Genomic DNA, 23,181 nt, shown 5'->3' with positions numbered 1-23,181 from the left:
GAAAATGCATTTTCGAAATAATTTTTTTTCAAAATTTTTTCAGAATTCAGAAATGTACTTCCAAAAACATCAAATAAGGAGTGTTTTCGAAGATGTATTTCCAAAAACACCAATTTTTGGAGATTTCGGAAGTATACTTCCGAAGAAAAAAAAATAACAAACTCCTCTTCCTCACCAAACCTGAACCTCACTATGAAGTACCTTTCCTAAATTATTTTTTCATAAAGTAAAAAGGGGCTATATATACTTCCATGTCCAAAAAGTAAAATCTATCTAATCTTCTTAATAAAATTCTTTTTCACCGGTTGCTATGAGAAACTGTCTACTGGAGAGGGAAAAAATAAATAAATAGTCATGAGTAAGAATACATAACTAATGAAAACAAGAAACAAAACAAGAAGAAAAAATGGTACATCATCTTTAATACTTATTATCAACTATTGTAATACTACATTCAATGATTTTTTTCACTGGCTTGAGAGAGATACTAAAAAGATTAAATGGGCACAAATATAAATTAAAGGAAACTATTCTCTCAAAATAAATCGTAGTACACATGACAAAACAATATGCATATTTTAAAAACTGGGGCACAAACATCATGCGAGTGTTTAAGGAGGGAAAAGCAAGAGTTTTTTTCGGAAGCATGCTTTCGAAACTCTAAAAAGGGGTGTTTTCGGAGATGTATTTCCGAAAATACCCCCATTTGATATTTTTGAAAGTACATTTCTGAATTTTGAAAAAATTTTGAAAAAAAATAATTTCGAAAATGCATTTTTAAAGTTTATGGCCATTTTGAGATTTTCGTCAGAGGTGACAAAAATAGTAGGGGTTAGAAAGGAAATTCTCTACAAAAATGGAAGAGCGTCTACTTACCCACGGTATACAAAAATGGAAGAGCGTCTACTGTACCCACCCATCCCGCTCGTAAATAACAAAACAATCAAATGATCAAATCAACACTCACATGACACAAACAACCAAATCTTAAATCTTTTTGATATTGTCCCTCCTGTTCCACGAGTTAAGACAATTCAAAACCTTATCCTTACACTTTTTCTATTCAATAATTTAGCACTCTCATGGAAAACATAAACTGACAGCTACTTTTTGTCACAACTAACATTAATTTCCACGTTTCATAACTAAGCTACAAACAAATACGATAACTATTGCACACAATCAATCATCCACCACTTGGAGTGCTGTGCTATTGCTTGCTTGTTTATTCTTGAATCAATGGATACTAGTGTAACTGTACTATGGTTTTTACTACTTTTCTTTTCTCTCTCTATCCATTCCTCTGAATCCAAATTCATCAGATACAATACTAATGCAACCATTGTTCCTGGGAAGCTCAATGTTCACTTGGTTCCTCACACTCACGATGATGTTGGTTGGTTGAAAACCGTTGATCAGTACTATGTTGGTTCCAACAACTCCATTCAGGTCATTCATTCATATTCTCTCTCTAACCAACTCAATTTTAACCCTCAATGGTTGGTCTACGGTGAAGGCTTGGGTCTTGAGAGTGTACTTCTTTCAAGGTCTTGAGTTCGAATTCTGCTAGGTGCTATCAATCCTTATGTTGGACCAGTCCATACAAAACTTTGTTCTGGATTTAAACGGGACCGTCGTCCAGTGGGAGAACCTACTCACCTATCACTTTAAGGTTTTAGGTGGAGAAGTGGTGTGTCTCCCACAAAAGTGTGTTGCTCAAGTGGAATGTCCTGGAAATTAACAATGCTCCTGACTCGACCTTCCCCCGATTGTTGTCCTAACAGGATTGGTCTCTCTTGGATTAGTCGGTCGCAAGGCCGGATACCAAGATTTTAAAAAAAAAAAAAAATTGCAAAGATTTTGATCTTGTTTCATTCTTGTTGTAAATGCAGGTGGCTTGCGTTCAAAATGTGCTTGATTCCCTTATACCGGCTTTGTTGGCAGACAAGAATCGTAAATTCATCTATGTTGAACAGGCAACACTCACAACTTTCTCTAACTTACCTGATTGCGTTTTCTTTTTACAATCATGAATGATGAAGTTAAAATATGTTCATTGTTTGCTGTATTTGCAGGCTTTCTTCCAGCGTTGGTGGAGAGAGCAGAGTGAATATGTTCAGCAAACAGTCAAGCAGCTGGTCAATTCTGGTCAATTGGAGTTCATGTATTCACTCATACATCAGTTTTCCATTATTCATATGCTTGATAGTATAGTAGTATAAATTAATAGGATTCAGTTGCAAAGAAATGAAATGATTCTTAAATTTTTATTTTTTATTTTGTAGAAATGGTGGTATGTGTATGCATGATGAGGCTGCTACACATTACATTGACATGATTGATCAGACAACCCTTGGACATAGATTCATCAAAGACGATGATAGGGGATTGAGGGAGAATATTGAGAAAGAGAGAGAGAGAGAGAATAGAAAGTAGGGATAAGGAAAGAGTGTTTTATTTATTCAACAAAAGCATACATTGAATGGTTATTTTCTAACTATATATAACTGTCTAAGCAGTTATAACAACCAAATACAACTAATAACAGTTGTATACACTACTACATGCATCAGACGAATTCGGCATAACTCCGAGAATAGGATGGCAAATCGATCCGTTTGGACATTCTGCTGTGCAGGCCTACTTGTTGGGAGCAGAGGTTGGATTTGATTCTTTATTCTTTGGACGGATCGACTACCAAGATCGAGCAAAGAGAAAAGGTGAAAAAAGTCTGGAGGTTGTGTGGCAGGGCTCTAAGAGCTTTGGTTCATCTGCACAGGTGATTGATTCAAAGTGGTTTGCATCTATGTTGACGCTTCGTATGAAATTATATCATTTTCTATTATCTTGGATTCGGTTTGTCTCATTTCCTTATCCTAGTATCCTTACAGATCATTCAAATTGTCCATTGATATAGATATTTTCTGGTGCGTTCCCTGAGAATTATGAACCTCCAACAAGTAATTTCTACTTTGAAGTAAATTCTGAATCTCCAATTGTTCAGGTAATATCTGAGTCAAATATTGTTGTAAGGCTTATTAGCTACTGATTGAAATTACGTGTTAAGTAAACTTGGTGTTTTTTAACTTGAAGGACGATATTGATTTGTTCGATTACAATGTCGCTGATCGAGTAAATGATTTTGTCGCAGCTGCAATATCACAGGTATATGTTATAGAATAATTATACTGCCAGACATGCATTATAGAATAAATATCATAGGCAAAATATTACTTTTTATTCATATTTAGTATCATTCAAATAATCAAGATTTATCAGTCACTATTGAAAAGGATTTGAGTCAATAACTCCAATGCCTATCCTGTCTCAGGCCAATATAACGCGCACAAATCATATAATGTGGACAATGGGGACAGATTTCAAGTACCAATATGCACAAACCTGGTTTAGGCAACTAGACAAGTTTATTCATTATGTTAATCAGGTTGCTTATCATTAACTCTTTCCTTAATACAATATTTCTAAATTAAGCTTATCTGGCCAAGTGTGCTTTGAGATTCTAATGGGCTGGCTGGCTAATGTTTGTTTAGGATGGACGGGTTCACGCATTATACTCTACCCCGTCAATATATACTGATGCAAAACATGCTGCAAATGAAGCCTGGCCAATCAAGACCGATGACTTCTTTCCGTGAGTTCCAAATGAAAAATGCACAAGCTGTTACTTCATGTTTAGCTGCATATTAGCATTCTTCTAACTTGTTATTTCATATTTGAACCATGCATTTGTTAGGTATGCAGATCGTGTAAATGGTTACTGGACGGGGTATTTTACAAGTAGGCCAGGACTCAAAGGTTATGTTAGATTTTTGAGTGGCTACTACTTGGTAAGCCTTCTGAATATTGTTACTATGTTAGATGAAATAATTTGTATTTGATTATCTTTGAAAAACTCACATATGCTTTAGAATGTTATCAGAATTTCACAACTTGGCTGTTATACTGCTCTTCAATCTTGTAATAGGCAGCAAGGCAGTTGGAGTATTTCAAAGGGAAGAGTGCCTCGAGTCCTAATACTGACTCTTTGGCTGATGCTTTGGCTATTGCGCAACACCATGATGCTGTATCTGGTACAGAAAAGCAGCATGTGGCTAATGATTATGCGAAGCGGCTTTCAATAGGTTACACAGAGGTGATACTTCTCTCTCTCTCTCTCTCTCTCTCTCTCTCTCTCTCTCTATATATATATATATATATATATATATATATATATATATATATATATTCTCTTTGAAGTTTATTTTCTTGCAATTAAACTCAAAAATGTTTTTCATTTTGGTGTCTAATTCAGGCTGAGAAAGCTGTTGCTGCATCACTTTCTTTCTTGGCAGAAGCAGCAAACAAAACTGATGGTAGGACTCCACAAATTAAATTTCAACAGGTAAGTAGTGATGTTCTTTTGTTCAACTATTGTAAGTCCCACACCTCTTTAGTCTTTTCTGAAATTTAATTACATATATTTCACCAGTTAGATTATTGTCATTCATGAGTCATAACAACATACTTTGAGATTTAAAATTCTGATGACTTGATACTGAGATTGAGCTATTGGCCGCACGCCTTTTCATTGTACTAATACTATTTTCTCTCTTCCTTTGTTTCATTACAGTGTCCACTTCTTAACATAAGTTACTGTCCTGCATCAGAAGCAGGCTTCTCAGATGGGAAAGACCTGGTGAGAAGCAATGATATTTAATCCATTGCTTATCAGAATACAGACTTTATCTAGTTAGATTTTCGTAATACATATTGTTTTCTGTAGGTTGTCGTCGTTTACAATCCTCTTGGACGGAAAAGAGAGGATGTTATAAGGATTCCTGTGAGTTTCTTCTTTCAATCACCTTTTAGTATCTCCATTCTTATATTTTCTGGTCTAATTATGAAACATTCTATTTGTCACAGGTTGCCAATGAAAATGTTGTTGTTCGGGATTCGAGTGGGAAAGAAATCCAATCCCAGCTTCTGCCAATTCCTGATGCTTTTCTTGGTTTAAGAAACTACTACGCGAAAGCATACCTAGGAGTTTCTCAAAGTGTAAGCCCTAAATATTGGCTTGCTTTTTCAGCCATTGTTCCTCCACTTGGTTTTAGCACCTACTATGTGTCTAAAGCTAAACAAGCAGGTTAGTTTTCATCATCGATTTCCATTCCGAGAGTTGTGTTGTGTTGTTAGTTCTTATCACTCATCCAAATACCTTGAATTTGCAGCTACTATTTCAGATAGCAATAAATATAAATCAGGGAGTCACAGCGATACGTTTGAAGTAGGCCTAGGAAACTTGAAACTGATTTACTCTGCGAAGGAAGCGAAACTTACTCAATATATTAACACAAAAAGGAAGGTATATATGAAACGTTGTTAGTGCTGCTAAACAGCTAAAGATGTATACTATAAGTAATTTTTGTATGATGAGTTTTATGTTTCTTTTCATAATGAAAGGTCAAAGAATCTATAGATCAGACATACAAGTTTTACGCCTCTTATGGAGATGACTTTACAGATACTGCTCAGGTGATAATGTTTCTCTAATACTTCTTTTTATTAGTTTGATCGCGATTGTTTATATCAAGCTACTGGTTTAAAAGTTCTCAATTTATAAAGGCATCTGGAGCATATATTTTTCGCCCCAACGGTTCATCGATTCCCATCAATTCCAACAAAAAGGTGAAATCATATCCGAGCTTCTTGTGTTCAATTACCAATGTTCACTGGTAACATGAGTTTAACGAGTTTTCATTTTGAAATACTCAGTCTCCTCTCACTGTTTTGCGGGGACCAATCGTGCATGAAGTGCATCAGAAGATCAATTCATGGATATACCAGGTAAGAAAACCGATAAAACTTGGATTATGTTAGAGGAATTCAGTAGGCTTATTCTTTAGCTATATCAATATATGACTATTAGCTTAATTGAACAGACCACCAGATTATTCAAAGGAAAAGAACATGCTGAAGTTGAGTTTATTGTAAGTCTTTTTATTCTACTTTCTTCCTATTTTTCTACTGTGAGTACTCAATAGTCGATACTTTATTTTCTATGTTCTAACAATCATGACAAATTTGTTGACGTCAGGTTGGGCCTATACCGATTGACAACGGAGTTGGCAAAGAAATTGCAACCGAGATTAAAACAAATCTAGAAAGCAGCAAAACCTTCTATACTGATTCTAATGGACGCGATTTCATTGAAAGGGTATGTCAAACAGTTTTCCTAGATATAGTTTTTCAATGGATATTTAACCGGTACGTTGATGCATACTTTGACAGGTTCGAGACTATAGAAAAGACTGGAACTTAGAAGTAAATCAACCTGTTGCAGGAAATTATTACCCTGTATGTTATATTGAACCATGTGTATCACAAGATCTTACATGTTATGTTGAACCATGTGCATTAATGAAATACTGAAATCTATATTCTTGTTTCAGATCAATCTTGGAATTTACCTAAAAGATAAACAAAGCGAGTTTTCTGTATTGGTAGATAGGTCTGTAGGCGGTTCTAGCATCCAAGATGGACATGTGGAGCTAATGGTTCATAGGTTTGTTATACACCTACCCCCTTTATGCATCATTCTATACTCTTCCAATCAAATGACTTATTATATTTTTTGACCCTTTAGGAGGTTACTTGTTGACGATTCTAGAGGTGTTGCAGAGGCCCTAAATGAAACAGTTTGCGTATCTGATAAGTGCGCAGGGTTAACAGTAAGAAAATCTAATTACTCAGCGAGTTATTGCACGACAAAGAATGTAGTTTTTGCTTCTGGGTTATTCATCATATATAATAAATTTTGCAGGTTTTAGGAAAGTACTATTTCAGAATTGATCCTGTTGGAGAGGGTGCTAGATGGCGTCGAACATTTGGTCAAGAAATATACTCACCGTTGCTTTTAGCCTTCACAGAGGTGGTTAAGGAATGGTTGTTAAAAGTAACTGCATTTCTCATTGAGCTAGATTTATAGTTAAAATAACGCGTTTTGTTTCTGTCTTATAGAGCGAAGGTAACTGGGGAGATTATCATGTCACAACATTCTCGGGAATAGATTCGTCATATAACTTACCGGAAAATGTTGCAATAATAACTCTCCAGGTGGGACTGGTGTAACTTAGCACTCATTTATAACTTCCGCCTTCTATAGTTAATGAAGATATATAGTACTATCTCATCGAAGAATTACGTAAAAGAACATGAAGCATGAAGTCCAAAATATGCTGAGTTTTTAACAGAAACTTTTGAAGATTTATAGGATTTTATGTTAATCTATCCTATTGTAATCTGTAGGATCTTGGTAACGGAGAAGTTCTTCTTCGGCTAGCGCACTTATTTGAGGTATATTCTCTTTAGCTTTCTATCTACTTGTTTATGTTTCATTCTTACCATTTTCCTTCTCAAGAGGGTAATTGTACTTGTTTCGTTTGAAATATGTATGCAATGATTTTTCTTCTTCTTGACAATGCAAGATTGGCGAGGATGTGAATCTTTCGGTTAAGTCAAGCGTAGAACTCAAAAAAGTGTTCGGCAATAAACAGGTAGAACAGCATGAAGAAAGATAATACTTACATAAGTAATTATTTCATTCATACGGAGTTTCATATAAAATCTTTTGTATTCAGATAAACAAAGTAACTGAGGCGAGTTTATCAGCAAACCAAGGAAGAGCAGAAATGGAGAAGAAGAGATTAGTGTGGCAAGTTAAAGGATCATCTCTCGAACCGAAGGTGTCAAGGGGAGGGCCAGTCGATCCAGAAAAGCTAATAGTAGAACTTTCTCCAATGGAAATAAGAACCTTTATCATCAATTTTAAGCACTAAAGGTGCATTGGGAGGGAATGTATCTTTTAACATGTAATTTTAAGCACTTGTTTAAGAATCATGATGAGAAACATCAAACACAAATTTTCATCTAATAAAAAACACAGTCTCTCTCTCTCTCCGAGATTTTTTTGTACATAGACGAAGTGGTACATATTACGGTGAGAACTAGGGTTCGAACTCTGGTGTTGGCATCCAACCTAACAATATCGGTATATTTGTCATTTGAGCTAGGATTCGGGGACATGTCTAATCGCATTTTAGTTGAATCATTATGCTAATGATGGCATGCTTCAAAATATTTAAAAAACACATAAGCTAAGTGTGCATTTAAATGTACATGATGTTAACTAACAAAAATACACTGAATTATTTATTATTTATAAGGTCAGGAAAAATATATAGATAATGGTCAAAGCACAATTCAAAACATGTTTTTACTGAAGTTGTGTTGTGACAAGCTATATATAAAGAAAGAGAGAGATATTAAAAGTGGGATTTTAATTAGATTAGATTTCTAGTGACAGACATGAAATATCGCAAATATTACTTCAAATATGCTCTAAATAACTTGAACGAAAATATAATTAAACAAAACAACTAAATACCTCTCTTTTTTTCCTTTTGTTTTTTCTAACCATAGAATCTTAGGCTTTTTTTTTTCAGCAAAAAAGAAAAAGAAAAAGGAAGAACGTGACAACAACAACAACAACAAACAGAAGAATATTCATAAACATTGGTTTTGGTTAATGAATTTTACAAAACTCAACGACTCGCCTATGTTTCGTCAACAGGTTCTGTTCTGTACATGCTGCTTCTTCTTCCCTTTTCATGTTCATTTAAACATTGTGTATTGTTTGTAGTGTTTTAATTATTTACAGAGGAAAACAAAAAGAAAAATGTTGTTGTTTTGGTAACAAAAATCCAGTAATGTAAAAAAAAATTTAAAATCGCCGTCTGTGGGAATCGAACCCACGACCACACGGTTAAAAGCCGTGCGCTCTACCAGCTGAGCTAAGACGGCAAGTTGTTTTTGTCTTTGGTTTGTTTGTAATTATTCAAGTTCTTATTATGTAATAATTATGTATGTGTTTGAAATGCAGCTTCAGGGCTTGGAAGAAAATGCAGAATCGTTACGCTCAAGATGTTGGAAGTTTTTCAAAGGATGTCGAAAGTACACGTGAGTTTAGCATTGTTGAAAATGGGTGATGAAATATAGAAGTTGAGCCACAGTTGTTATGTTGTTAAGTTTCTAATGCCATAATAGTTCCTTCAATTTTTTTTAGGGAAGGGCTTGGAGAGGCGTATGATGGAGACATTGCATTTGCAACTGCTCTTGAAAGTTTTGGAGGAGGCCAGAGTGATCCTCTTTTTGTGACTTTAGGAGGTAAATACTTTGTTTGGATTGATGGAATCAGATGGACCGGAGCGGTATGAGATTGAACAGAGTGATATTCCATTGTTTGAATCATTTAAAATCGGATGGAGCGGTATGGATTCCATAATTTTCCTTGTGCCGTTCTAAAATTTCTAAACAATGGAATGAAATCTTCATTCCGCTCCATTCAGCTACATTCCGCTCCGCTCTGTTCATTTTGCTGTTCTCTTGTCTTTTCTTATGAAATAAACCTAAATGATTTCTTTGTTGTATGCTTGTTGCTTAATGAGAGGCATTGACATGACATATGTGTACTTTGGAGGTAATATAATATCTTGGATAATATATTTTCCCTGACCCAACATGAAAATTTAGGTTTAGCATTGTGCATGTTTGAATTCACACCGGGTTTGTTGGAATCAATCACATTGGCTTACCGTGATTTTGTCAAACTCATCATGAATCCAAGCATGTACATAGTATTGTTACTAAATGCATACTTCAGTTGTATGCATGATATGTTTAAGTTTCTAAAGGTGCTCCAGATACTTTAGTCTATACTCTATATCATGCTATGTTTATTTAGTCTGAACCATTGTACTTCATTCAATTATTTTATTGAAAAAGCTATCCTTTTTAACTATGAATTTTGATTTAAAAACCTGGTTTGATCAGGACCTGTAATGACCAAATTCTCTATTGCTTTGAGAGAAATCAGTACACACAAGGAACTTCTTCGCTCACAGGTAATGATATGTGTGAACCTGTATAGTCATCGCCTTTCTTATTTTCGGTAATTTATGCTTTTAATAAGAATAGACCAATGATAAACAGTGTGGCTTCGCTCAATCTTCATTGTAAACTTAGAAAACTTGAACTTGTCTATTTATGATTCTTCTGAATTGGATTAACTCGTTCATTTGTTTCGTAAAGTAACTCAGATAGAAACCTCTGATCTAGTTAATATTGCTAACCTGATTACCTGACTGTACTTGATGTGGCTTCATAGGTGGAGCATATGCTGAATGACCGGTTACTAAACATCCTAAATGTCGAAATCATTGATGTCAAGGTATATAGTGAGTAGCATAAATTTTTAAGATGCACATACATACATAATTAACAGTGTTATTTATTTTATGCTAAAAATGTGGTATGCTTAGTCATTATACTTGATGATATGATTTGTAGCTCCTCTAGTTTCTGTAAATGACTTATATGGATATATTTATAGTATGATGCAGTCCTTCCTATGCTAATGTGCAGCTCTTTGCATGTGACAGGGCTTTAATTTGTATTCTACAATGTAAAATATTCATAAATTCTGCATTAAATATGACTTGTGAAATTTTTATTTTAACGCTTCAAGTATGCTTGCAGGAAGCTCGGAGGCGTTTTGATAAAGCTTCCCTTGTATATGATCAGGTGCTTATGAAAGTTGTATATGCATGTGGGAACTCAGTTAATTTAGGAGATTTTAGAATAAATTAGATATATTGGAAGTTTATTTGCCTTTCTCTCAATCATAACACAAATACAACATGGATTTCATGCTACAGGCACGTGAGAAGTTTATGTCATTGAGAAAAAGCACCAAGTTTGATGTTGCCGCAGTCATAGAAGAGGTACGTTGAGTAGCTCATTTTTGACATTGTATTGACCAACATTTTAATATGTTGTCATGGATTAGCATGGTCTTTGTTAATCTAATTTGTTAGAGAGACATTCCAGGAATTGCACAATGCAAGAACGATGTTTGAGGAAGCTCGTTTCAATCTGGTAATGTTAGTGGAACAAGATATGCTGCTTTGAATAAGAATTAGAGCATATAAAATGAATGTGTTCAGCTTTTAACGACATAACATATTCCATACTTTATTCTAGGTTGGTGCTCTTCATAACATTGAGGCCAAGAAGAGATTTGAGTTTTTGGAGGCTGTCACTGGAGTTATGGACGCTCATCTTCGATACTTTCAACAGGTATATATGGCATGTGCATATATGAGATTATCCATATACTCCCTTCGATCTTAAATATAAGCATAAAGATACTTGTATTTGGTCAATCTTAGATCAAATATAATTACCTTTTTACTTATATTCATCACTAGGAGGGATACAATTTTGCACTTAAGCCAATTTCAAAAATTCTTTCTCTTGTAGGGATATCAGCAGTTGCAGGAGCTGGAGCCTTTCATTATTGAGGTTAGGAAACACTTCACTTCCACGTATACTCATCTAGGTTTCTTTTGATTAGATGTTTGAAGTTAAAACATTGCATTCATAATGCATATACTTCCTCAAAATCTATGATGACGTGAGATGTGAAAGCAGTGAAATTCATTGCAGCACAAAAATGGCACTGTCATTTATCGAGCAAATTTTTTGGTTTGAATATTATTGATATCGCCTGAATGGAAGAGTTCCTTGTATTGTATCTGCTATGTTGTAGGTTTTGGCTTATGCACAAAAAGCAAGAGAAAGTTACAACGAGGAGCAGATTTCCCTTTGTGAACGAATGGTAGAGTACAAAAAACTAAGTTATCAAGAAAGTAGGTTCTCCTTAAATGGCCCTTATGGTTCTCCCAGTGGAGAAGGTGCGCATATGCATCCTTTTTCTAGGATATCAAACAGTGTTGTAGATGTAGTAGCTGAATCAGCTGCAAGTGGAAAGGTATTTAGGATATGATGTTTTCCCTTACTTCATTTCATTTTACTTAGTTTTCAATCCTGAGTAACGTAAGTTGAGCACTATATATATGTGTAGGTTCTAGTCATTCGACAAGGGTATCTTTCAAAGCGTTCCTCCAATTTGAGGGGTGACTGGAAGAGAAGGTTTTTTGTTCTTGATACTCGTGGAATGCTTTACTACTATCGTAAATCATTACAAGGAAATGTAAATATCCAAGTAAAACTAAAAGTCAAATACTACTTATCACCTTATCTTGTTAATGAATGTTTAGCATGTATTAATCATTTCAGAGTACCAATCAGCAATCTTCACAGAGGAATTGTGTCAGTGAAAACAGTGCTGGCATTTTGAGTAAGTTGCTTTCTTCACAGTACCATGGAGTTGTTCCAGATGAAAAATCGGTAGCACGCCACACAGTAAACCTGCTAACATCAACAATCAAGATCGATGCTGAGCAATCAGATTTAAGGTTCTGCTTCAGGATTGTTTCACCCTCAAAAATGTATACTTTACAGGTATGCTGTATACAGATTCAATAAATTGGATTTATTAACTTACAGTTTGGCATTTGTCATTGCTCTTCATTATGCTTTGGACAAAAATTGCAGGCAGAAAATGCCCTTGACCAGATGGATTGGATGGAAAAGATAAATGGAGTCATTGCCTCCCTGTTGTCTGTACAGACACTAGGTGGAAAGGTACACACTGGTTTTTCTTTTCCTTTTGTTAATTAGCACATCCTTTGATGCATGCTTTAATTATGGTTACCATAACCATAAAAAACAATTATTTGACAGGCTATCTCAGCTGAGTCAGAAAGCGGTGAAAGTGACTCTTCCAGTTATGTCGACTCACTACAAAGTATACAAGATTACGATCGATTAGTGAGTGAGGAGTTTGCTTCCAAAAACTCCGCCACTAATAAGTCATCTGAAGACGTACAGAAGAATAGGTCGAATGTAAAAGTTGAACAGCCAATTGATATTCTAAGAAAGGTTAGCGGCAATGACAAATGTGCTGATTGTGGTAAACCTGAACCAGACTGGGCATCCTTAAACCTTGGCATCCTTGTATGCATTGAATGTTCGGGTGTTCACCGTAATCTTGGTGTACATAAATCAAAAGTAAGTTGCATATTTACATCTACATATATGTTTCATGTCTTATCCAAATCTTATTATTCAAATTTTATGTTTTATTGGTTTTATCATTTTAAGGCTTTCTGTGTTCAGTCCTCATCGAGCTACTAAGGTGGGATAACATTTTTTGTAGGTAAGATCACTGAAACTTGATGTCAAAGTGTGGGATTCGTCTGTCTTAACTATGTTTCAGTCACTGGGAAATCTCTTTGCAAACTCGGTTTGGGAGGAGCTTTTGCATACAACAAGTAATCCACAAACTGATGACACTCCATATGGGTGGTAAGTATTGCAGAGATTGATAGGACTAACTGTCTAAACTTTCACTAACATTCTCGCAATTTGCATTGCAGTTCACCCAGAGCTGCTAAAAACAAGTTATGTCATATAAAAAAACCAGAACATGATGATCCTATTTCACTTAAGGAGAAATTCATTCATGCAAAGGTAGTCTAATGCTTATTTCTAGTTATTTCTTACGTAGAAAGCAATATTAGGGCCGGTTTATGTGAAAATATTTTCTACGTTCATTTCTTGATAGTTTTCGTTTTTTCCTTGATTATTGAACGATTACTTGATTGTTTCTCTTGTCATCGCAGTATTCTGAGAAAGTCTTTGTTCGACGGATGCCAAAAAGCCACCATCTTCTTTCAGTGGCACAACAAATTCTGGAATGCATCTATGCCAATGACAAGAAAGCCGTGTACCGGCATATTGTCAAATCAGACGTGGACATCAATTCTGCTAGTGGAGAAGCGTTATCCAGTAAGTCTTCTAATCGCATAAAATCCAGACTTCCGGAAAGTTTTGCCGTTGAAATTTGAAAAAGAACGATAAAGAATAATCAATTGTTGCGCAGGCCTTTTTTCTAATATGTCTTCGTCAATTGATTCGAACACGACGTCTACAAATAAAGTTCAGCTAATGGAGGACATACAAGAGGGTTCTAGTGTGATTCACTTGGCCTGTCTAACAAGTGATACTGGAATGATAGAGCTGCTACTACAGTATGGAGCGGATATAAATGCTATTGATTCAAGAGGTAGGACACCGCTGCATTACTGCATTTTGCGGGGGAAGAACGCAGCTGCAAAATTGCTTATTACAAGGTAGTTATTATTTTGGAAGATTTCTAGATATTCCAATTTTTCTTACCTTACATCTCTAAATATTTGCACATACAAAGCGATTTTGATCAAGTGCAATTATTTTCAGGGGTGCCAATCCACTTACCTTAGATAAAGAAGGCAACACTCCTCTTAAGCTTGCACCAGAATCCGGCGCTATTGGAAAAGACATTCTTGCACTCTTAACAACAAGCAGATAACAATCCCATAAAATCAATGCCTCATTTTTAGAGAAAATTGAGAACCAACCAACAAGTCATTCCAATACATCCAGAAAACACACTTTTTGTTGCGAGTCTGGAGCTGTTAGGCTGATTTTGCTGGGCCACATGTTTGTAATTATCATCTTTTGTTGTAAGATATGATAGACTGTTTAATGGTTCTTCACATCCATTTTCAATTTTCAACTAGAATGAGTTTTGTAACATTCCAAAATTTTGGGAGTTTATCATATGATCAAGGTTATACAGTACAGGGGTTGTATATAAGTTACATGAGTTATTATTCATCAAAGTTTAAGTTCGTTTGTAGTGAGTTTCGTTTTGGTCCTTTTGGATGCTGCTAGCTACTTGCTATTGAATGAGAATTGTTTTTTGTTGGGAAAAAATACGCGAGATACAAGCAAATCTTTCCCCCCTAAGTTTTCTTTTTTTTAAACACAAACCAAAAGGTTTTAATTTTTATTGGGCATATTGGCAATATTGAATACAATTATATTTTAGGGAATTCCGGATTGCACCCTTACCTCTTCTCTTAGACTCTAGACTCCGTATAAAGTTAAAATGTCTCATGTTTTCGGAGATATATCTCCGAACACATCAATTATTCATTTTATTTAAAGATTTATTCGGAGATACATCTCTGAATTAACTTTTTTTTTTAATTCAAAAAATTGATTCAGAGATGCATCTTCAAATTAGGTAAACGTATTTAAATGCACGTCAGAATCCCTCTTTTCTCCTTCATTTTCAGTTTAGAAACTTTTTCTCTCTCTCTCCCTCTACCCATTTTCAGTTCTCACTCTCCCTCAACTTTTGAAGCAACTTCAGATCCTTTGGTTGTTTCTATCTTGTCATCCCCAACTCCTAACTAATGCATTCAACACTTTACACCAACATTAGACACTTAATTAATGATATACTTTGGAGATCACGTAGATCCGCATATTTGGGACGGAGAGATATATTTCTTAACGATTTTATTTTTTTTATAAATATTTTAATCAAATTCAATTCGACTGAGAATATTATATTTTATTTCCAACAAGAACGAGAGTGTTTGAAATCAATTAACCATTCCAGAAAGATTCACACACAGGTTTGCTCAGCCTAAGAAAGAATGGTTCCTTAGTATACCCTGGGCCTCCGGTTTTGCAGGTCTTTGTGCTTCTGGATACTCTATCATCAGCCATGGCATGCAGGCGGCATTTGCTGAGAGATGGCATAGTGAAACGTCATCTTTCCACCTCCCTATTAGTGAGATGACAATTACATTAGATGACGTCGCTTGCCTCCTACATCTTCCCATCATAGGAAGATTGCTTGATCATTCTAAGATCTCCAAGACTAATGTAGTGGAGATGATGATGGTTTATTTGAGAGCTAACCCTGAGGCAGCCATGAGTCAGTGTATCACCACCAGGGGTGCACATGCCAAGTTTTCTTGGTTGAAGACATTGTATAATGACTACTTAGAGATAGCCGAAGACCCATACCCCGATGATCTACAAATTGGCTTCCACAGGAAGTGTGCATTGAGGTATTTCTTCCTATTTTTGGTTGGCACGTCCATGGACAAAAGTACAACCTACGTGGATGTGGCATACCTCAAGTATTTCATCGACTTGGAGGTCATTCACAAGTGGAACTGGAGGTCACATGCTTGGTATACATGTACTCCAAACCGAGCGAAGGTTCTCATTGGATGACAAAGCAAATGACATGCTCATACACCCTACTTACAGTAATTTATAAATCCCACTAATAAGTTAAAAACAACTTTTTTTTCATATTTGTTGTTTTTTTTTCTTATTCATTTTTAGAGATGGATTCACGCCCACCATCATCGCATACACGTGTTTGGGTATGTCCCATCGTATATTGAAGATTACCCACGTGATTGCATGTATCTCCTGCACATTAGGATTGATGTTGTGGTGTTGTTTTGTGTGTATATTAATCGGACTCAACATGAGGATGTCTGGATGTCATATAATACTCACCGAGATAGAATTCCATTCGACCATATTTCATTATATTTTGGATGGCTTGCATGTGGGACTAATATCATGTGCAAGAATCTGCCAGTGCAGTGCATGCGACACTTTGGGTACGTGCAGATCATTCTGAGGTCCCTCTTCTAGGCTGCTCTTGAGAGTATTATCTGCAGACAATTGGATGACATTTTGGCAGATTTTGAGAGTAAGGAGTATCATGTTCAGGAAGTCACATCTAAGTGACATTATGTTCAGGGTTACATGACTTGGTTCTTTTCCGTGTCACATTCTTACATGACGTCAGACGCTCCTGGATGTCCACCTAGGCCTGCTCATGAGGAGATCCTGGAGAATGAGTAGGCCAGGGATAATCACGTCGTTGATGTGTTGCCGATCTGTCAGAACATTATATGAATGATAAGAGCAGACATCGAGTCTGGGTTGTTTGAGAGAAGTGGCGATGAAGCGGTTTCTCTAGCACATTCCATTTTACCGAGACACTGAATGCTCTGGGTTACCATAGGCAGAGGAGGAGCCGGGGTGTTAGGATTAGACATACTCAATAGATTATATATTTGATTGTATTTTGTATATTTTTTCCATACTTTGAGAATAATTTTTGTACTATGATTGTCTTTCTGATTAATTAATGTATTAATTTGTTATATGATATTCATGTTTATTAATCTTTGAAACAAATAATGCCAATTTTAATCGAATTAAAATTACTTTGGAATGAAAAACTACAATCTCAGTACACTGTTTTTGCATAAGAAACATGCAAGCAATATTTCGGATATGTATTTCCGAATTTACTCCACCATAGTTTGCAGATACATCTCCGAACTATTTTCTTAAGAAATATGGTGGCTGCTTGATTTACTAAGGACAAAACGTGACTTTAGAAATGTATCTGCGAATTAACCTTAGGTTTATTCAAAGATGCATCTCGGAACTAAATTTAGGCAAAAATGGTAGTTGATGCATTAGGAGATGTCCATAACACCAACAATTGGTGCAAATCCAATGCAATTTTTCATATTCCACTTTAATGAGCCGTCTCTAACTTTTGAGAGTCTCTGTGTAAGAAGTTGAAGTTATCTTCAGTTGAATCCTGGAAAACTTTTAAGGGGCCCTATTTAAGCTTAAATTAGCAATAGAATATATAATTGGATGCCCTTTTTGTCATAACTTAAGCATGAAAAAGTATGAGGTCTTGTGTTGTAGGTCACCTTGCACACTTTCAAAGACGCCCCTACACTTTATACCAATGACCTTTGATCCAAACCTTACCAATGACTGATTTATTCATATTAATATTGACATAAACCCATGCAAATCTTCCACGCTTGACATCTAGGGTGTTACGATGGACCTTTACCAAAGTAGTGACAACTGTTGATAAAGTTAACAATACATTTTCATAATAAAATAAAACAAGATTCTAAGATTTGTTTTTAGTATATGATGGAGCTGTTTAGTGATTTATGTTGGGATATCGGAAAAAATTTATGTAGGAAGTTTGAGGTTCAATCCCGACTACTAACAAGCCTAGTACTGCAGAACTTAAGATGGGTATGTCCTAAAATAACACCTAATCAGAGTAGTCGGAAGACAGAGGAATGTCAAATTGTACTTTTAGAGATCTTCTGATACATGCCCTCTCATATATATATATATATATATATATATATATATATATATATATATATATATATATATATATATATATATATATATATATATATATATATATATATATATATATATATATATATATATATATATATATATATATAATCATATGAGAATGACATTTTTATATGAGAACATGAGAATGAATCTGAACCATTGAATTTTAAAATAAATGGTGAAGAATATATGTGATTATTTTTTTTTCTCTCTCCTCCATTATTAAAATAAATGATGGACGAGAGAGAAAAAAATAGTAACACATAATCTCCGCCATTTATTTTAAAATCTAATGATTCAGATTCATTCTCATGTTCTCACATAAAAATGTCATTCTCATATATATGTTCTCACATATATATATATATATATATATATATATATATATATATATATATATATATATATATATATATATATATATATATATATATATATATATATATATATATATATATATATATATACACACCAAAAATAAGGTTTTAAAATTTTAGAACCCTGGAAATCATAAAAGCTCACTCTAAGGGTCCGTTTGGTTGAGAGTAGATAGATATGTCTTTTATATATATATATATATATATATATATATATATATATATATATATATATATATATATATATATATATATATATATATATATATATATATATATATATATATATATATATATATATATATATATATATATATATACATATATATATATATACATATATATATATATACATATATATATATATATACATATATATATATATATATATATATATATATATATATATATATATATATATATATATATATATATATATATATATATATATATATATATATATATATATATATATATATATATATATATATATACACACCAAAAATAAGGTTTTAAAATTTTAGAACCCTGGAAATCATAAAAGCTCACTCTAAGGGTCCGTTTGGTTGAGAGTAGATGGAGGGGAGGGGAGGGGAGTGGAGTGGATATTCATAAAAATATGTGTTTGGTTCATTTTTTATAAGGGGAGGGGAGGGGAGCAAAATCCCTCCTAGACTCACTTTTTGCTCCCCTCCAAATTGGAGGGATTTGGAGGGAAGGGAAGATTTAGTAATCATAATTATATTATTTTCCCTATTTTAACCTCAATTATTTTTTTAATTCCAAGATTGTCCTTATTGAATTATTAAAAACTAAATTTTTTCTCCGCATTATTTCACGTTTATTTTTTTCTATTGTGCGGTTGCTATTTGTGCGTTGTTCCTCTCCAGTGAGTTTTTTTTTTTATTTTGTTGAAGTTCCCTTTTTGATATTATATTATTATTTTTATAATAATAACATACTTATACTTATATCGGTTCTTATATATGATAACAATATACAATTTATACAAATATAATATATTTATGTTATAAATAAAAATTTTAACTCTAATATTATTTATTTAATTTTTTTAATATTCTAACCTTATTTTATTTATTTTTAATTATAGGAATTGTTTTATTGGGTTAGATGAATCATAAGATCAGATAATAGTTTGATTTGCGTTGAAGATATATAGTTCAACTAATGTGTGTTGTTGTTTACGGTTATATTATGGTTTATGAATGAACAAGTGTTTATTAAGAATTATTTTTACTAAGCACAAATAATAATATTTATAAATAATAATATTTATAAGGATAAAAAAGGTAAATTGATTTTAAAATCCCTCCCCTCCCCTTGTGAACCAAACATACTTGTTGTTAAAAATCCCTCCCATCCCCTCCCCTTCCCTTCTTTGAACCAAACATATATTTAGTTAAATTCCCTCCCCTCCATTCCCCTCCATTCCCTTCCCCTTGATTAAATTTTCTCCCCTCCCCTCCGTTGAACCAAACGGACCCTAAAGAGAAGAATTACACATCAATCTTATGTTTGCAAATATTTCAATCGTTCTAGAATTTTCAATCAATTTCAGTTTCAAATCTCAGTTCTCTCATTTTGTATGAATCACAAAGGTCCATACCCAATTACATAATAAAAAAATAGTGTATAAGTAAAATCATTATTTTTTCTCTTTTCTTTTTAATTATTTTTTAAAATAAATTATGTGAAATTATCAAATATAACAATTATTATATGATAGAAAAATAATTTTTTTCTTTCTTATTACACATATTAATTTCTTTTTAAAAAACAAATTTATAAACTATTCAATTTTTTATTGTTTTTTTATTTTAAAGTATTCCTTACTACGTACTTTTTAGATACTCGTAAAGTTAACATATTTTTTAATATAGTATGTCAACTTTTTTTATAAATACTATGTCTTTTCATTCGAATAATAAAAAATCAATTAGTTTTTAGATCTTTATATAACATAGTTAACTTTTTTAAAATAAATAAATACTTTTCTATTAAATTTATTGGAATGGAAAGACAAAGCAAAATAACTAGTTAGTTGATGAATATATCAATTTTTATATATTTTTATTTTTAAATTAATTAATCTTTTAACTCTTCAAAATAAATAAAAATAATTTTTAAAATATTTTAATTAACCAAACCTTTATGTTTTTAAAAATATAACAATCCCAATTTCAATCTTTATATTATTTTAAATACTAATCAATTAGTTTTTATTCTTTGGAATAAATTAAAAAATATCAATATTATTTGAAAATATTTTAATTAAACCTATTTTATGTTTTAAAAAATAAAAACAATACCAATTTCAACCTTTATATTATTTTAAATGTAAATCAATTAATTTTTAATTCTTTAGAAGAAATTAAAAAATATCAATATTTTTTCAAAATATTTTAATTAAACATATTTTATGTTTTAAAAAAACAATAACAATACCATTTTCAATCTTTATATTATTTTTAATGTAAATCAATTAGCTTTTAATTCTTTAGATTAAATTAAAAAATATCAATAATATTTTAAAATGATTTAATTGAACATATTTTTGTGTTTAAAAAAAAATAATATTGATTAAATCTAAAAAGATAATTATGTTTTTATGAATGTTAAATCATGAAATGAAAAATTCGTGATTGGAGGTGGATGATACCTAACTATGGAGCTGAATGGACTGAAATTTTGAAAACCTAGTCGTCGTCGTCCTATGTGGTCCTGAAACTTATGTCTATCCCATCTCGGTTCGAAACTTTGAGTCGGAGCCTTGCATTCCTTCTAAACCTCTGAAATCTTTTGTCGAAACTCTAGGTAACGTTTGTAACATTCCAACTAGCCAGCTTCTGGTGCCTTGCCATTTCAATCCCGGAGGATGAATATCTGCTTGGTTTTGAATCTTGCTAACATAATCTACATGGGCGAATTCTTTGGCCCATGGGTTCTTCGCTGCTTACTGTTCAGAATAAAAGAGCTCTCTAGTGAAGTGGGGAGTCCCATCTTTAGGCAAGGTGAATTTGAATTCTCTTTCTCATCTCTCAAAAACGTTCAAAGGGTTAGGGCTTCTAGTTTGTGGAATTGATAAGTGCCAAAATGTACTTATTTTATGTATGTAAATAGTGGCACTTATCGATACTTTTGTTAATACCGTTTGAATAATTCCTCGTTTTGTGTATAAATATGTATACTTTGTGAATAGTTGTATTTTCATATACTTTTATACCATTTGATAGTTTTTCTTGTGTTTTGTAGGTAGTTATGTATATTGGAGCCTTGAGGAATAAAGTGTCAAAGGCACGGTGTCATACCCCAAAATTTGCCCATCTCATTCCTCTTATTCAAACTCATACCAAGGCACAATGCTCAAAGACACCTCCTCCTAAGCAAAGGCTCAAAGAACTAGGGTTTATGGTCTCCTGAAGAAAATAAATGAACCAAGGTCTCCAAGGCATTTCATATGACTTATGATGTTTCAAACTACCTCCATGGCAAAATTCAGGTCTCAATTCAAAGGATTGACCACTCAACAGTTCAAATAGTCAACAGTCGACTAGTTTGACCTAAAAGTCAACTGTGGTCAAAGTATAGTCAAAACTCCTGATTTTTTGTTAACATCCTTATTTTGAAGTATCATTCATCATTTGATCAAGGATTGATCATGATTCATCAAGAAAAGATCAGAAATTAACAAATTCAAAAGTTTCTAAATTAGGGTTTTCATAGGATAAAGTCAACTGAACTTTGACCAGCCATAACACCCACATGGAACATCAGAAATTTCCCATCCAAAGCCTATTCAGAAGGAAATTGAATTCTATACAATTTTGTCTCTCACAAGCCAAGGCCAGAAATGTACCATTTGGGAGATATGAGCCAAAACATTACAGGTCCTTCTAAAGGATCGCAGAAAGCTGTTTTTTGTCAGAAGCCATATCTTCAAGATAAAATATCCAAATGAAAAATATGTTCCAAAGTGGCTTTTAGAGGACATCTTGGGCTTTCCAACAAGTCCTAGATCATCCCTATATGATAAATATTGAAGGAGTTATGACTTGCACAAGTTGGTCGATTTTGAGGAAATGCATGAAAACCTAAATGAGGAATTTGTTATTTTTGAGCATTGGGCCTTAGGTTTTGAACTCTCCACGTGACATTAAGCACACTATAGGCCCATTAACCAATTATCCTTTATTTTTTGATTTTATTTCATTTTTATTTGAATTAAATCACTTAAATTCAAATAAAATCAAATATGATCATAACTAAATGATAAATAATGGTGGGAATATTTTCTAAAATTCTTGATCAATCTAAAATCACCTTGGGGGCCCATAAATTAATCTCACAACATGTGATGGTTTTTATTTCCTTTAATTTTGGAAATATTTCATATAAATCCAAAATGAAATCAAATAAAATTATACAAAGTTGTGTGATTGATTTTTTTACCCTAAAAAATTCATAAAAATCAAGGAAAATATGGAAGGAGATATTTGATTGAGTTTGAGTCCAAAATTAGAAGGATTTCATATGAATAAAATCAAATATTTTCCAAAAATCTTCTCTTACCAATCACATGACTTTTGGCCCAAGTTATTAACCCTAATTCACTCTATATATTCTCATACACAAACTCAAGAGAGGAGGACGAAAAATTAAGAGAGAGAGAGAGAGAGAGAGAGAGAGAGAGACAAGGGTTTCAACG

The 23,181-nt window shown here is 33.3% G+C and overlaps 2 protein-coding genes and 1 non-coding gene across 3 annotated transcripts; 2 read left to right on the top strand and 1 right to left on the bottom strand.

Moving 5' to 3' along the window:
- The first annotated feature begins 929 nt into the window (after positions 1-929).
- LOC131661019 (probable alpha-mannosidase At5g13980) lies at positions 930-7,959 on the top strand. Its single transcript, XM_058930419.1, has 29 exons — positions 930-1,449; positions 1,893-1,976; positions 2,076-2,164; positions 2,286-2,377; positions 2,562-2,779; positions 2,918-3,004; positions 3,094-3,165; positions 3,332-3,445; positions 3,552-3,652; positions 3,755-3,848; positions 3,986-4,153; positions 4,313-4,402; positions 4,631-4,696; positions 4,784-4,840; positions 4,924-5,143; positions 5,229-5,362; positions 5,461-5,532; positions 5,623-5,685; positions 5,773-5,844; positions 5,940-5,987; positions 6,095-6,214; positions 6,289-6,354; positions 6,450-6,562; positions 6,644-6,728; positions 6,821-6,928; positions 7,018-7,113; positions 7,306-7,353; positions 7,485-7,553; positions 7,638-7,959. Exons 1-29 carry the CDS (start codon positions 1,240-1,242, stop codon positions 7,833-7,835), a joined length of 3,054 nt encoding a protein of 1,017 aa, XP_058786402.1. The 5' UTR covers positions 930-1,239; the 3' UTR covers positions 7,836-7,959.
- A 539-nt stretch (positions 7,960-8,498) lies between these two features.
- LOC131661018 (ADP-ribosylation factor GTPase-activating protein AGD3-like) lies at positions 8,499-14,690 on the top strand. Its single transcript, XM_058930418.1, has 20 exons — positions 8,499-8,629; positions 8,939-9,015; positions 9,122-9,222; positions 9,889-9,959; positions 10,223-10,285; positions 10,594-10,638; positions 10,773-10,838; positions 10,945-10,992; positions 11,098-11,193; positions 11,377-11,418; positions 11,666-11,887; positions 11,981-12,109; positions 12,196-12,420; positions 12,514-12,603; positions 12,703-13,029; positions 13,178-13,326; positions 13,398-13,491; positions 13,644-13,809; positions 13,904-14,153; positions 14,260-14,690. The coding sequence occupies exons 1-20, from the start codon at positions 8,585-8,587 to the stop codon at positions 14,369-14,371; spliced, it is 2,418 nt and encodes an 805-aa protein (XP_058786401.1). The 5' UTR covers positions 8,499-8,584; the 3' UTR covers positions 14,372-14,690.
- TRNAK-UUU (transfer RNA lysine (anticodon UUU)) lies at positions 8,787-8,859 on the bottom strand. Its single transcript has one exon. It is a non-coding gene; the product is annotated as a tRNA-Lys (tRNA).
- Positions 14,691-23,181: the final 8,491 nt, after the last annotated feature.

Source organism: Vicia villosa, linkage group LG3, assembly GCF_029867415.1.
Source record: "Vicia villosa cultivar HV-30 ecotype Madison, WI linkage group LG3, Vvil1.0, whole genome shotgun sequence".
NCBI lineage: Eukaryota > Viridiplantae > Streptophyta > Magnoliopsida > Fabales > Fabaceae > Vicia > Vicia villosa.
This window is presented reverse-complemented; position numbering and strand designations above follow the sequence as displayed.